This window comes from Bombina bombina, chromosome 4, assembly GCF_027579735.1.
Source record: "Bombina bombina isolate aBomBom1 chromosome 4, aBomBom1.pri, whole genome shotgun sequence".
Taxonomy (NCBI): Eukaryota; Metazoa; Chordata; class Amphibia; order Anura; family Bombinatoridae; genus Bombina; species Bombina bombina.
The window spans coordinates 1,156,853,296-1,156,870,186 of NC_069502.1; the positions used below are offsets into that span (position 1 = coordinate 1,156,853,296).

At 38.8% G+C, this 16,891-nt stretch overlaps 1 protein-coding gene across 1 annotated transcript in view; it reads left to right on the top strand.

Annotated features, from left to right (window-relative positions):
• The window catches only part of DNAH14 (dynein axonemal heavy chain 14), a 746,387-nt gene that overhangs the window by 496,830 nt on the left and 232,666 nt on the right, over nucleotides 1–16,891 (top strand). The window contains 1 exon segment of the mRNA XM_053712788.1: nucleotides 16,223–16,420. Within this exon segment, the coding sequence (XP_053568763.1) occupies nucleotides 16,223–16,420 (198 nt within the window).

A 16,891-nucleotide genomic window follows, 5' to 3' on the forward strand; every position in this document is an offset into this window, starting at 1 on the left:
AGGTAACTTCAGCGGGAGAATGGTGTGCAGGTTACTCTGCTATGAGGTATGTGCAGTTACAATTTTTTCTAGAAATGGAAAATGCTAGAAAATGCTGCTGATACTGGATTAATGTAAGTTAAGCCTGAATACAGTGATTTAATAGCGACTGGTATCATGCTTACTCTCAGGGGTAATACTCTTATAAAATTGCAATATAAAACGTTTGCTGGCATGTTTAATCATTTTTATATATGCTTTGGTGATAAAACTTTATTGGGGCCTAGTTTTTTCCACATGGCTGGCTTAAATTTTGCCTAGAAACAGTTTCCTGAGGCTTTCCACTGTTGTAGTATAAAAGTTACAGTTGTTGCAGTTAAAATTACAAACTGTGACATCCAGCTTCCCTCAGGAGTCCTCTGTATGCTATAGGACATCTCTAAAGGGCTCAAAGGCTTTCCAACGTCGTTTATTGGGGAAGGTTGGGCCACAGCAGTCTGTGGCAGTTTGTTGTGTCTGTTAAAAAACGTCTATATCGTTTTTTTTTATCCGTTTTTTTAATTAAAGGGTTAATCATCCATTTGCAAGTGGGTGCAATGCTATGTTAACTTATTACATACACTGTAAAAATTTTGTTTGATTTACTGCCTTTTTTCACTGTTTTTCAAATTTTGACAAAATTTGTTTCTCTTAAAGGCACAGTACCGTTTTTTATATTTGCTTGTTAACTTGATTTAAAGTGTTTTCCAAGCTTGCTAGTCTCATTGCTAGTCTGTACAAACATGTCTGACATAGAGGAAACTCCTTGTTCATTATGTTTAAAAGCCATGGTGGAACCCCCTCTTAGAATGTGTACCAAATGTACTGATTTCACTTTAAGCAATAAAGATCATATTCTGTCTTTAAAAAAATTTATCACCAGAGGAATCTGACGAGGGGGAAGTTATGCCGACTAACTCTCCCCACGTGTCAGATCCTTTGACTCCCGCTCAAGGGACTCACGCTCAAATGGCGCCAAGTACATCTAGGGCGCCCATAGCGATTACTTTACAAGACATGGCTGCAGTCATGGATAATACACTGTCAGCGGTATTAACCAGACTACCTGAATTTAGAGGTAAGCGAGATAGCTCTAGGGTTAGACGAAATGCAGAGCATACTGACGCTTTAAGAACCATGTCTGATACTGCCTCACAATATGCAGAAGCTGAAAAAGGAGAGCTTCAGTCTGTGGGTGATGTTTCTGACTCAGGAAAGATGATGCAACCTGATTCTGATATTTCTACATTTAAATTTAAGCTTGAACACCTCTGCGTGTTTCTCAGGGAGGTTTTAGCTGCTCTGAATGACTGTGATACAATTGCAGTGCCAGAGAAATTGTGTAGACTGGATAAATACTATGCAGTGCCGGTGTGTACTGATGTTTTTCCAATACCTAAAAGGTTTACAGAAATTATTAATAAGGAATGGGATAGACCAGGTGTGACGTTCTCTTCCCCTCCTATTTTTAGAAAAATGTTTCCAATAGACGCCACCACACGGGACTTATGACAGACAGTTCCTAAGGTGGAGGGAGCAGTTTCTACTTTAGCAAAGCGTACTACTATCCCTGTCGAGGACAGTTGTGCTTTTTTAGATCCAATGGATAAAAAATTGCTCCTGTCACTGCTGCTGCGGCGTTCTGGTTTGAGTCTCTGGAAGAGGCTTTACAGGTAGCGACTCCATTGGATGACATACTTGGCAAGCTTAGAGCACTTAAGCTAGCCAATTCCTTTGTTTTCTGATTCCATTGTTCATTTGACTAAACTAACGGCTAAGAATTCTGGTTTTGCTATACAGGCGCGCAGGGCGCTATGGCTTAAATCATGGTCAGCTGACGTGACTTCAAAATCTAAGCTGCTTAACATTCCCTTCAAGGGGCAGACCCTGTTCGGGCCTGGTTTGAAGGAGATTATTGCTGATATCACTGGAGGAAAAGGTCATGCCCTTCCTCAGGACAGGTCCAAATCAAGGGCCAAACAGTCTAATTTTCGTGCCTTTCGAAGCTTCAAGGCAAGTGCGGCATCAACTTCCTCTAATGCAAACAAGAGGGAACTTTTGCTCAGTCCAAGACGGTCTGGAGACCAAACCAGACCTGAGACAAAGGTAAGCAGGCCAAAAAGCCTGCTGCTGCCTCTAAGACAGCATGAAGGAACGGCCCCCTATCCGGTAACGGATCTAGTAGGGGGCAGACTTTCGCTCTTCGCCCAGGCGTGGGCAAGAGATGTCCAGGATCCCTGGGTGTTGGAAATTATATCCCAGGGATATCTTCTGGACTTCAAAGCTTCCCTCCCAAAAGGGAGATTTCACCTTTCACAATTATCTGCAAACCAGATAAAGAGAGAGGCATTCTTACACTGTGTACGAGACCTCCTAGTTATGGGAGTGATCCATCCAGTTCCAAAGGAGGAACAGGGACAGGGTTTTTACTCAAATCTGTTTGTGGTTCCCAAAAAAGAGGAAACCTTCAAAACAATTTTGGATCTAAAGATCTTAAACAAATTCCTCAGAGTTCCATCATTCAAGATGGAAACTATTCGTACCATCCTACCTATGATCCAGGAGGGTCAATATATGACTACAGTGGATTTAAAGGATGCTTATCTTCACATTCCGATAACAAAGATCATCATCGGTTTCTCAGGTTTGCCTTTCTAGACAGGCATTACCAGTTTGTAGCTCTTCCCTTTGGATTAGCTACAGCCCCAAGAATCTTTACGAAGGTTCTAGGGTCGCTTCTGGCGGTCCTAAGGCCGTGGGGCATAGCAGTGGCCCCTTATTTAGACGACATCCTGATACAGGCGTCAAACTTCCAAATTGCCAAGTCTCATATAGACGTAGTACTGGCATTTCTGAGATCGCATGGGTGGAAAGTGAACGAGGAAAAGAGTTCTCTATATTCATTCTGTAGAAATGAAAATTTACCTGAGGGAGTCCAGGTTATCAAAGCTTCTAAATTCCTGCCGTGTTCTTCATTCCATTCCGCGCCCTTTGGTGGCTCAGTGCATGGAAGTAATCGGCTTAATGGTAGCGGCAATGGACATAGTGCCGTTTGCACGCCTACATCTCAGACCGCTGCAACTATGCATGCTCAGTCAGTGGAACGGGGATTACACAGATTTGTCCCCTCTACTAAATCTGGATCAAGAGACCAGGGATTCTCTTCTCTGGTGGCTATCTCGGGTCCATCTGTCCAAAGGTATGACCTTTCACAGGCCAGATTGGACAATTGTAACAACAGATGCCAGCCTTCTAGGTTGGGGTGCAGTCTGGAACTCCCTGAAGGCTCAGGGATCGTGGACTCAGGAGGAGACACTCCTTCCAATAAATATTCTGATAGAGCGATATTCAATGCTCTTCAGGCTTGGCCTCAGTTAGTTCCCTAGCGATGTTAGAAGTCTCAAAGATAATTCGCTGGGCAGAGACTCACTCTTGCCACCTATCAGCTATCCATATCCCAGGTGTAGAGAACTGGGAGGTGGATTTTTTAAGTTGTCAGACTTTTCATCCGGGGGAGTGGGAACTCCATCCGGAGGTGTTTGCACAATTGATTCATCGTTGGGGCAAACCAGAACTGGATCTCATGGCGTCTTGCTAGGACGCCAAGCTTCCTTGTTACGGATCCAGGTCCAGAGATCTCAAGGCGACGCTAATAGATGCTCTAACAGTGCCCTGGTCTTTCAACCTGGCTTATGTGTTTCCACCGTTTCCTCTGCTCCCTCGACTGATTGCCAAGGTCAAGCAGGAGAGAGCACCGGTGATTTTGATAGCGCCTGCGTGGCCACTCAGGTCCTGGTATGCAGATCTGGTGGACATGTCATCCTTTCCACCATGGACTCTGCCTCTGAGACAGGACCTTCTACTTTAGGGTCCTTTCAACCATCCAAATCTAATTTCTTTGAGACTGACTGCCTGGAGATTGAACGCTTGATTTTATCAAAGCGTGGCTTCTCCGAGTCAGTCATTGATACCTTAATACAGGCACGAAAGCCTGTCACCAGGAAAATTTACCATAAAATATGGCGTACATATCTTTATTGGTGTGAATCCAAGGGTTAGGATTCCCAGGATATTATCTTTTCTCCAAGATGGTTTGGAAAAAGGATTGTCAGCTAGTTTCTTAAAAGGACAGATTTCTGCTCTGTCTATTCTTTTGCACAAGCGTCTGGCAGATGTTCCAGATGTTCAGGCATTTTGTCAGGCTTTGGTTAGAATCAAGCCTGTGTTTAAACCTGTTGCTCCCCCATGGAGCTTAAATTTGGTTCTTAAGGTTCTTCAAGGAGTTCCGTTTGAACCTCTTCATTCCATAGATATCAAACTTTTATCTTGGAAAGTTCTGTTTTTGGTAGCTATTTCCTCGGCTCGTAGAGTCTCCGCGTTATCTGCTTTACAATGTGATTCTCCTTATCTGATCTTCCATACGGATAAGGTAGTCCTGCGTACCAAACCTAGGTTTTTACCTAGGGTGGTATCTAACAAGAATATCAATCAAGAGATTGTTGTTCCATCCTTGTGTCATAATCCTTCTTCAAAGAAGGAATGTCTATTACACAATCTGGACGTGGTTCGTGCTTTAAAGTTTTACTTACAAGCTACTAAAGATTTTTGTCAAACATCTGCTTTGTTTGTTGTCTACTCTGGACAGAGGAGAGGTCAAAAGGCTTCGGCAACCTCTCTTTCTTTTTGGCTAAGAAGCATAATCCGCTTAGCCTATAAGACTGCTGGCCAGCAGCCTCCTGAAAGGATTACAGCTCATTCTACTAGAGCTGTGGCTTCCACTTGGGCCTTTAAAAATGAGGCTTCTGTTGAACAGATTTGCAAGGCGGCGACTTGGTCTTCGCTTCTCTTGTGGTGTATCCAGTCCACGGCCCGCCCTGTCATTTTAAGGCAGGTAATTTTTTCATTTAAACTACAGTCACCACTGCACCCTATGGTTTCTCCTTTCTCTGCATGTTTTCGGTCGAATGACTGGATATGGCAGTTAGGGGAGGAGCTATATAACAGCTCTGCTGTGGGTGTCCTCTTGCAACTTCCTGTTGGGAATGAGAATATCCCACAAGTAATGGATGATCCGTGGACTGGATACACCACAAGAGAAACAAATTTATCAGGTAAGCATAAATTGTGTTTTTTTGAACCGACATAATCCAAATAGGCAATATTCTGTGTGTGATTATATTTATTATTCTACTGCTTTTTCTTTTTAATTTTTAGGGACTTTATTTGTGTAACAGGATACTGTTCTTTTTAACTTAGGGTGTCTTAGGTTAGTGGTCTTGATTGGTTAGCAGTTATGGGGTTAATAGTGTAGGAGGGCTTACATTGCAATGGGGGTTGTGGTGGTTTAGGGGTTAATGGTATTGGGGGTTACATTGTGATGTGGGTTGTGGCAGTTTAGGGGTTAATTGTGTAGGAGCTTAACATTATGATGTGGGTTGTGGTGGTGTAGGGGTTAATAGTGTAGAGCTGTGTAGAGGGTTTATTACGTTTTTCTTTTTGCATTAAAAGAATAACGGATAAAAGGAGGTGTTAACGAATTTCGTTAATACATTAATTTGTTATTCTTTTAATTTGTGTAGGCTGCTATTTGTTTATTTGGTTGTGTATGCACTTGTCTAAAAGGGATCATGTATATTACATCTTCAGTGTAGATGGCAATGTTGCTTTTAAAATTTCGCCAGTATCAGAAAAGCATTTCCACCCACAGATATGAATTGTAAAACTCCTCTCGACGCGACTGCCTTCAAATACTGATTCCATCCCTTTTTAAAATGTAATCAGCAATATCAATTGAGTAACAGATCCCTTTTTTAAATATCTCTATTTATTGCCACAATCAGGACCTTTGAGATTATAATAAACATTTTCTAATTACCCAAAAAATAACTTTGTAATATACTTTAATTATCCCCTTTACTGTATTTCAACTGTAAATCTTTTCATATCCTCTGAGAATTGGAAGTGCTCACTGCAGACTTCACAAGCCTAACCCCACTTTATTCTATTTAGATTTTGTTTGAGCAATCTAGTAACTCAATTATATCTGTACCCAGGTTTTAACATAATGGTACCAATTTCATTATGGAAACTAAAGGTTTCCAATTATTTCTTTAATATTTAAGCAACCAATATATTTTTAAAAATACAATTAATTTTTCTCAGGCTATTCTCTGCTTCGATTATAACATTATGTCTAATTTTTTTAAGTGTTGAATGTCGCTTTAAATACATTTTTATTTATACAAAGTACATTCCACATCATTACAAAAAATCAGAACACAAAACGCATTTTTTTAATGTTTTAAAACTGAAACTTTGTAAGTGAAATTTACCTTGATTTATAGTTTATCGTATCTCCTCTGCGGTGACCAATGTAAGATTTGGGCCTCTCTGGTGACAATTAATGTAAAATAATAATATAAACAGAAAATCAGATTTTATAAATAACCAAATTTCTGTACAAAGATATTTTTTTGCTATACATAATTAAACGTTTTGGGCACATCTTATGAATTGAGCTTTTTCAGGAGAATGACAAACTGCAATTAAACACACAAAGCAGAGATCAGTAAAAATGAGTCAATTTTCCAATTAGCTGCTTATTTTTTGTTTTTGTGCTGGTCTGCAAAAGACATACAAAAATGCCTGTTAATGTTTGTTTTTGTGAGTTTTATCAGTCTAAATGTAGATTATCCACACGTTCTAGAATTATCTCAGGTTTCAAAATAAACGCGTTTCGCACAATATAGAATGACATTGGAAAGCATGCTTAAAAATATACTTAGTTAAATGTAATAATCCCCTAGGTTGACATTATTTACATTTTGCGTGACTCCCCTCCATCCAATATACAATATGTTTCTCATCACATGATTACTGCCATATTTTAAGCATAGGTTTCAATGGGCATGTAGACGTTCTCCCCATATGCACCTTGTGAGAATCATCTACTGATGGTGATACAATGTGTCAAACAGCTTGTATGAACATATTGTTGTCCAAAATACTTAGTGTATTAATTCAGACTGACCCTCTACATTCATGCTTCAACAAATGAGTATTTGTATTTCTTTTACATACTAAGCGTAACCCATTGGTTGCAAGATGCTAGGGATGTGTGACAGTCTGACTTTCTGGCTTACCTTCCAGATGTAATAGTCTGCATTGTAACTGCCTTCAGCATAAATGTATACAGCATTCTGTGTATAAACAAAGCAGCACTTACACAGACTGCAGTAAATTCATCACTATCCAGAGCCATGTTTGTTACAAATGTATTATTAAATAAAGCCTGAAACAAATCTGTGGTTTTAAAAATATTTAGAGACTACTACAAATAAATCACTTAGCAAAAAATTATAATTTTGGGTTACATTTTAACCTATTAGTGAAGTAAACAAATGTATTGTGAATAATAGTTTGCAATTAAAGGGACATTAAACACTTTGAGATGGTAATATAAAATGATAAATTGTATATATATAAAAAAAAATCTGCAATATACTTTTATTATTTACTTTGACACTTTATCCTGTAATTCCATTCTGAAATTGGGATCTTTTCAGTTCCTGTTAGAAATGAAACGCTGTTATAATCCACACAGCTATTGGCTGCACACCCTAGTGACCTATTTATAACTGTCCCTAATTGTCTACAGCAGAGAAGATAACCTAAGTTACAATATGGCAGCTCCCATTGATTTATAGACACTAAAACTTTATTTTGTCAATATTTAAACAGCTAATGAATCTTTAACAAATACATGTACATGTTATTCTCTGAATAGTCTTTTCTTTGAATGCATCATTCTACCTAGCATTAGTAGAGCGCTAAATTAATGGAGCGCTAAATTATCGCATGCACGCAAACTGGCAAATTTGCCCGTTTGAGGGTGCGCAATAATTAATCAGCTATTACAAGTGGCTGGTTATTGCTACTGCAAGCTCGGGGTAGCAATTAGCGCTCCGAAAATTAACCAGAGATTAGATCTCTGGTTCATTTTCTAAAAGTGCCCCAAATGCCCTCAAAATAGATAGCATTATAGTTTTTTTAATTAAAAAAATAACTTCACTAGACAGTTTTGGAGCTTTAAAGTTGGTGAGAGTGGGGTGTTAGAAATAAAAAATTGCACTGAAAAGTGCTTTTACTGTGTGTTCCCATTGGCCGCAAATTCTGCAATGTAAATATATACAGTATGTATATGCTTATATACATATATATTTATGTGTTTATATGTGTATATACACATTTTAACACATATATATATATATGTATATATTCATATACATATATATATTTAAAAATGCTGCCCATCGCTGCGCTTCTTACCACCTTCACTGTGCAAAGTACTGATGCCGTTCTTGTGAGCGCAATGCTTCCTAGCAATGCATTGTGATGTACTTGTAATACAGCTCACATTATCGTGTGATAACATATAATAATGACTCTAGCAGCACTCATTGAAATTAATACTGTATAACAAATATAATAAAAATAATTCCTCTAAGAAGGATTCTGAAAACAATACAAAAATACAACAGGTTGATTGCGAGTTATGCGCGCTATAGGGAATTTAACGAACGCAACAAGCAGTTGCGTTATTTAACCCTCTATAGTGCAGCCATTACAAGTTTTGAAACAGCCGGCTTGTGCGTGCAATATGGTTGCGTTGAGCTCCATACTGCACAAAATACAAGCGCTGTTTTGACGTGCTTGTGCACGCTTTCCACATAGACATCAATGGGGAGAGCGGGTGAGAAAAAAACCTAACACCTGCGATTGCGGAATGAAAAGCTCCGTTACGCAGCCCCATTGATGTCTACGGGGAAATTTACGTTTAAACCTAACACCCTTACATAAATGCTAAGTCTAAACATCCCTAATTAACGCCTGGATTAAGATGGAGCCGCCAGGATGAAGATCCTTTAAGCGGGACTTCAGCAACTGTAAGTGGATCGTCGGGGGTTAGTGTTAGGATTTCTTAAACTTTTTTGAGTGTTTTTTTTTTTTTTTAGTTTAGGGTTTGGGCTTTTCGTAAAAGAGCTAAATGCCATTTTCAGGGCAAAGGGTAGCTTAGATTTTTGTTAGAGTTAGGTTTTTTATTTTGGGTGGTTGGTTGGGGTGGTGGGTTTTACAGGTAAAAGAGCTGTTTAACTTAGGGCAATGCCCTACAAAAGGCCCTTTTAAGGGCTATTGGTAGTTTATTGTAGGTTAGGTTTTTTTTTATTGTGGGTGGGCTTTTTTATTTTTTATAGGGCTATTAGATTAGGTGTAATTCTTTTTTTATTTGGGATAATTTCGTTTAGTTATTTTTCGTAATTTAGTATTTTTTATTTTTTGTAATTAGATACTTTGTAATTTTTATAGTAGTGTTAGGATTTTTTTTAATGTGCAATATAGTTTATTTAATTAGTTAGTTTAATTTTAGTTTAATAGTTATATTAGTTTAATTGTTAGTTTAAACTTAGTTTTTTTAATATGACAGGTAAGTTTTAATTTAATTTAAGGAAATTGTAATGTTAATATAAAGTTAGGGCGGTGTTAGGTTTAGGGGTTAATAGTTTAATTTAGTATATTTTGTTGTGGGGGGCTTGTGGTTTAGGGGTTAATAGGTTTATTATAGTGGCGGCGGTGTAGGGCTTAATAACTTTAGTATAGTTGGGGCGATGTGGGCGGGCGGCAGATTAGGGGTTAATTATATTTAATTAGTGTTTGCGATGGGGGAGGGCGGCAGTTTAGGGGTTAATAACTTTATTATAGTGGTGATAATGTCGGGGAGCGGTGGAATAGGGGTTAATACATTTTATTAGTGGTGGCGATGTCGGGAGCAGTAGATTAAGGGTTAATAAATTTAATTTAGTATTTGCGATGCGGGAGTGCCTCGGTTTAGGGGTTAATATGTAGTTTATGGGTGTTAGTGTACTTTGTAACAGTTTAGTTATGAGTTTTATGTAACAGTTTTGTAGCGTTAAACTCATAACTACTGCTCTCCGATTGCGAAACGGATCTTGTTGGTATAGGGTGTAACGCAAGCTCTTTAGCCTCACCGCAAAACTTGTAATACCGGCGCTATGGAAGTCCCATGAAAAAACTTCATTTTTACGTGTGCGGGACTGAGCTAAAAGGCTTGCGGTACAGCTATACCAACAAGACTTGTAATAGCTGCGGTGCTGTTTTAACGCTGAAATTACAATTTTTTCAGCATTTAAACCCAAATGCAAAACTTGTAATCTAGGTGCAAGTGAATACGTCAAACTATTATGTCTGACGCACCTCGATATTCTAAAGGATATTATATTTTATATTCAGGTAATTTGATCATTTGTATATTTTTTCTTTTTAAAGTGGTGCAAGGGGTTCTCAAAATACAGTCTGGAAGTAACAGTGGGGGATATTCATTCTTATGGGGCTAAAATCACTTCTCACGGGTTACAACCATTTTGTTTATGAACCTCAGAGCTGACTGTGAAGTGAGGTTGTACTCACCAGAGCTGTGAATTTCATTGAATCTATCCCATTGTATAATAAAGTAAATGTGCTCCAGTCTCTTTTCTAACACTGTGAAATGTGTCTTGTTTCCTCTGTATTGTTAATTGACATATGTTAACACACGTTTAATCATTACATTTTAGTAGAAACTGAACTGACTGTAAGTTATAGGGGTCGATTTATCAAAGGGAACACATAATGCATATGTACACATATATAGAAATCTCGTTTGTAACGCGTCCGTCGGTGTCGCTAGTTGTGCACGTATCCTCAAAGGAATGTTGGCTGCGCGCGCAGCCAAAATAATTCAACTGGATGCAGTGAAGCTGCATCCAGGTGGTTTCCGAAAATGGCAGGGTGGTGAAAGAATCCCCCCGATGGTCGATTCTTTCACCACCCTGCCATTTTTGGAATCCACCGGGATGCAGGGAAGGCAAACGGAGAATTAGAAAGAAAAAACAACGCCCGCAATAAGTGTGTTGTTTAATAAAACAAAAACTAACTGCATGCAATAAGTATTACAAATAAACTTACCCACCCGCAATATGTATTAAAAAAACAAAGCAAAAACACACGCAATAAGTATTTTAAAGAAAACCTAACCGCCCCGTACGAAGTCTTAAGAAAAAAAAAACTAACCGCCCGCACAAAGTATTAATAAAAAAATCCCAACTACCTAATTATTAACCCCTAAATCTGCAAACCCCAACATCGCAAACTACCTAATACATTTATTAACCGCTAATCTGCCAACCCCCACAATGCATTAAACCTATTTTACCTATTAACTCCTACACCGCCAACCCCCGCAACGCAAAAAGCTAATTTAATGACTAAGCCCCCTAACCTAACACCCCCTAAATTAACCCCTTAATTACAATAAAAAAATATTTCATTATAATAGAAAATAAAAAAAACTTACTTTTCATTATTCTAATTACAGAAAATTAAAAAACGCTAATATTACAAAAAATAATAAACACTATCCAAATTAAAAAAATTAAACCTAATCCCTATAAAAAAAAAAAACACCAAAATAAAAAACCCCTAATCTAATGCTAAAATACCAATAGCCCTTAAAAGGGCTTTTTGTAGGGCATTGCCCTAAAGAAATCGGCTCTTTTACATTACAAATAAACCAAGTCCCCCCTAACAGTAAAACCCCCCCAAAATAAATAAAAAACTAACTCTAAAAAAACCTAAACTACCCATTGCCCTTAAAAAGGCATTCAGCTCTTTTTCACTGCCCTTAAAAGGGCATTCAGCTCTTTTGCAATTTGCCCAAAGAAAAACCCTAATCTAAAAAACAAAACCCCCAAAAGTTTTTAAAAATAACCTTACACTAAAGCCCCAAATAGGTACTCACGGTTTCAGAAGTCCGACGGAGAAGGTCTTCTTCCAGGCGGGTCCATCATCTTCATCCACAGCAAAGGTGGCGGGGATTGGAGGTCGACGGCGATCCTTTGCGAAGGCGTGGAGGTTCCTCTTCATGCGATCGTCCGCCGCACTGCTGTACCTTGAATTCCTATTGGCTGAAATTTTCAAAATCAGCCAATAGGATGAGTTATTGAAATCTTATTGGCTGATTTGAGCAGCCAATAGGATTTCAGTAGCTCTAATCCTATTGGCTGTTTTGAAAAATTCAGCAGCCAATAGGATGAGAGCTACTGAAATCTTATTGGCTGATTTGAATAGCCAATAGGATTTTAGTAGCTCTAATCCTATTGGCTGTTTTGAAAATGCAAGGTACCCCATATTCATTGTGCAACCTTGCATTCAATATTCAGTATACCGCGGACATCGGATGAAGAGGAGCCTCCATGCCGCCGAGGACCGCCGATGCCGAGGACTGCCGCCACCACAGATGCCATTGCCGCCGCCACTGCCGAGGATTGCCACATCTGGGAAGACCGCCCCGCGCCGCCTTCGCTGTGGATGAAGATGAAGGACCCGTCTGGAAGAAGACCTTCTCCGCCGGTCTTCTGAAACCGTGAGTACCTATTTGGGGCTTTAATGTTTTTTTATGCATTTTTGTTTGTTTTGTTTTTTTAGATTAGGGTTTGGGCAATGTGCAAAAGAGCTGAATCCTCTTTTAAGGGTAGTGAAAAAGATCAGAATGCCCTTTTAAGGGCAATGCCCATACAAATACCCCTTTAGGGGTAATGGGTAGTTTAGGTTTATTAGTATTAGGTTTTTTTATTTTGGGGGGTTTGGTAGGTGGGGGTTTTACTGTTAGGGGGGACTTTGTTTATTTTTAATGTAAATGAGTTGTTAAACTTAGGACAATTCCCTACAAAAAGCCCTTTTAAGGGCTATTGGTAGATAAGTATTAGATTAGGGGGTGTTTTAAATTTGGCGGGGATTGTTTTATTTTTATAGGGGTATTCGTTTAGGTTTAATTTTATTATTTTTGATAGCTTTGTTTATTTTTTTCTATATTTTTAATTTTTAATTTTTTTGTACCTTGGGGGGTTGTATTTTAAACACATACCGCTAGATTTAGAGTTCTGCGGCCAAAGGGGTGCGTTAGCTACGCGTGTATTTTTCCCCCCGCACCTTTTAAATACCGCTGGTATTTAGAGTTCACAGAAGGGCTGCGTTCGGCTCCAAAAAGGGAGCGTATAGCATATTTACCACCACTGCAACTCTCAATACCAGCGGTGCTTACGGATGCGGCCAGCTTCAAAAACGTGCTCATGCACGATTCCCCCATAGGAAACAATGGGGCAGTTTGAGCTGAAAAAAAACCTAACACCTGCAAAAAAGCAGCGTTCAGCTCCTAACGCAGCCCCATTGTTTCCTATGGGGAAACACTTCCTATGTCTGCACCTAACACCATGTACCCCAAGTCTAAACACCCCTAACCTTACACTTATTAACCTCTAATCTGCCGACCCCGCTATCGCTGGCCCCTGCATTATACTATTAACCCCTAATCTGCCGATCCGTACACCGCCGCAACCTACGTTATCTCTATGTACCCCTAATCTGCTGCCCCTAACACCGCCGACCCCTATATTATATTTATTAACCTCTAATCTGCCGCCCCCAACGTCGCCGCTACCTACCTACACTTATTAACCCCTAATCTGCCGACCGGACCTCACCACTACTATAATACATTTATTAACCCCTAATCCGCCTCACTAACCCTATAATAAATAGTATTAACCCCTAATCTGCCCTCCCTAACATCACCGACACCTAACTTCAAGTATTAACCCCTAATCTGCCGACCGGGCCTCACCGCTACTCTAATAAATTTATTAACCCCTAAAGCTAAGACTAACCCTAACACTAACACCCCCCTAAGTTAAATATAATTATTATCTAACAAAATAAATTAACTCTTATTAAATAAATTAATCCTATTTAAAGCTAAATACTTACCTGTAAAATAAACCCTAATATAGCTACAATATAAATTATAATTATATTGTAGCTATTTTAGGATTTGTATTTATTTTACAGGCAACTTTGTATTTATTTTAACCAGGTACAATAGCTATTAAATAGTTAATAACTATTTAATAGCTACCTAGTTAAAATAATTACAAAATTACCTGTAAAATAAATCCTAACCTAAGTTACAATTAAACCTAACACTACACTATCAATAAATTAATTAAATAAACTACCTACAATTATCTACAATTAAACCTAACACTACACTATCAATAAATAAATTAAATACAAATATCTACAAATAAATACAAATAAATACACTAACTAAAGTACAACAAATAAAAAAAGAACTAAGTTACAAAAAATAAAAAAAGAACTAAGTTACAAAAAATAAAAAAATATTTACAAACATTATAAAAATATTACAACAATTTTAAGCTAATTACACCTACTCTAAGCCCCCTAATAAAATAACAAAGCCCCCCAAAATAAAAAAATGCCCTACCCTATTCTAAAATAAAAATAGAAAAGCTCTTTTACCTTACCAGCCCTTAAAAGGGCCTTTTACGGGGCATGCCCCAAAGAATTCAGCTCTTTTGCCTGGAAAAAACATACAATACCCCCCCCCCCCCCAACATTACAATCCACCACCCACATACCCCTAATCTAACCCAAACCCCCCTTAAATAAACCTAGCACTAAGCCCCTGAAGATCTTCCTACCTTGTCTTCACCACGCCGGGTATCACCGATCGGTCCAGAGGAGGCTCCAAAGTCTTCATCCAAGCCCAAGCAGGGGCTTAAGAGATCCATCATCGGGCTGAAGAGGTCCATCATCGGGCTGAAGTCTTGATCTAAGCGGCGGCTGAAGGGGTCCATCATCGGGCTGAAGTCTTGATCCAAGAGGTGGCTGAAGAGGTCCATCATCGGGCTGAAGTCTTCTATCAAGCAGCATCTTCAATCTTCTTTCTTCCGGATCCATCTTCATCCCGCCGACGCGGAACATCCATCCTGCCCGACGACTTCCCGACGAATGACGGTTCCTTTAAATGACGTCATCCAAGATGGCGTCCCTCGAATTCCGATTGGCTGATAGGATTCTATCAGCCAATCGGAATTAAGGTAAGGTAGGAAAATTCTGATTGGCTGATGGAATTTGTTTTTAATAAAGGTTTTAACTATGTATTTACTGTAAATATTTCATATTCAATTTTTTGGTTCAGAACCTGGGTTATGGCTGCTTAGTGGTTTGCTAAATGTAGCCACCAATAAGCAAACCCTACCCAGGGTTCTGAACCTAAAAAGGCCTGGCTCCTAAGATTTAAATTCCTACTTTTTAAATAAAGATAGCAAGAGCATGAAGAAAATAGACTGTAGGAGTAAATTAGAAAGTTGCTTAAAATTGCATGCTCTATCTGAATCATTAAAGAAAAAATTTGGGTTTAGTGTCCCTTTAAATTTATATGTTGTGTTTGGTGTAACTTATTTTCACAGTTTTTTTTATTAAAACCAATCATTTTATTGTTAAAATGATGGTAAATTGAGTGCAAGTTAAAGTTAAAATATTATTCCTCATAGCTGTATCACCTAAACTGCTAATACATAAACACTTCAAAAATACATTACAAATATTTAACACATAAATACACATGTATACACATATATAGACATGTATACATATACAGTGTGTGTGTATATATATATAAAAGTATATACATATATATATTGTAGCCCTTCCCAGTCAAACTCCTTGTCATATACCTTATCCCTTTTAAAACCTTTTTATTAGCAATAATATGATATATTTTTTATTAAAAAGCGATGTGTGTGATACTTTCTTTTAATGTGTTTTTGATGTGTTTTGTGCAACTTTTTTTTTAATATTCTAGCACAATTTCATATTTTTGCTTGAGCGCAAACTATAACTTTCAACTTGTAATACCAGCGCAAATTTGTACTGTCGTGCTATCCATTGAAAGTATAGGCTGTGCTTGAGGGAAGTCGGCCGGACTGACCCTTTTCTAGTTGACACTATTTACCATGGACTTGTAATATGAAAGTCTCACACTAATGGTAGCGTGGTCACGCGATATTAGTTACCTCGTCTGCGCTATCATTAGCGCGCCACTTGTATTCTGACCTTTTTCAGTGTCCTTTTAACAGTTAAATGTTGCTGTTTTAATTCAGCAGCCTATCATGAATATGAGCAGCCTATCATGAATATATTTGCTATCATACAAAACATTGAGAATCTAAATAACTATTGGTGAGATAGTATGTGTTTATACTGTTGTTCTGTTGTACATTCACAGGTTGGCTTGGATGGTATAGGCAAAGTAACAAACGCCTCTTTGGCCTGCTTCATATCAGAATGTGCCCTCTACAGATTGTCTATACATCAAAGTTATAGCCACAGTGACTTCAGGGAAGACCTTCAGAAAGTGTATAAGCAGACTGGACTACTAGGCCGGAGTACGGTGTTCCTAATTACTGGGGAAGACATAGTTCAGGTAAAGACATAGGGGCCGATTTATCAAGGGCCTGATGCCCCTGCTTCCGCGCAAGCCTTGAGGCTCGCTGGAAATAGCAGTTAAGAAGCCGCGGTCTTAAGACCGCTGCTCCTTAACTAGTCTGCCGCCTTTGAGGCTGTGGACATCAATCAACCCGATCAGGTTGATTGACACCCCCTGCTAGCGGCCGATTGGCCGTGAATCTGCAGGGAGCGGCATTGCACAAGCAGTTCACCAGAACTGCTTGTGCAATGTTAAATTCTACAGCGAATCATGTCCGTCCGCCATTTGGTAGATCGGCCCCATAGTGATGAAAAACCTCTAAGGCCTGTTGACTACAATGTTCCTTTAAAGGGACAGTAAAGGGGCCTGGAACCTATCTCCCTCACTTCCAACTGACTTACATTATAAACTGGGTTTCAATTTACAACGGTTTCGATTTACAACCATTCCTTCTGGAACCTAACCCCG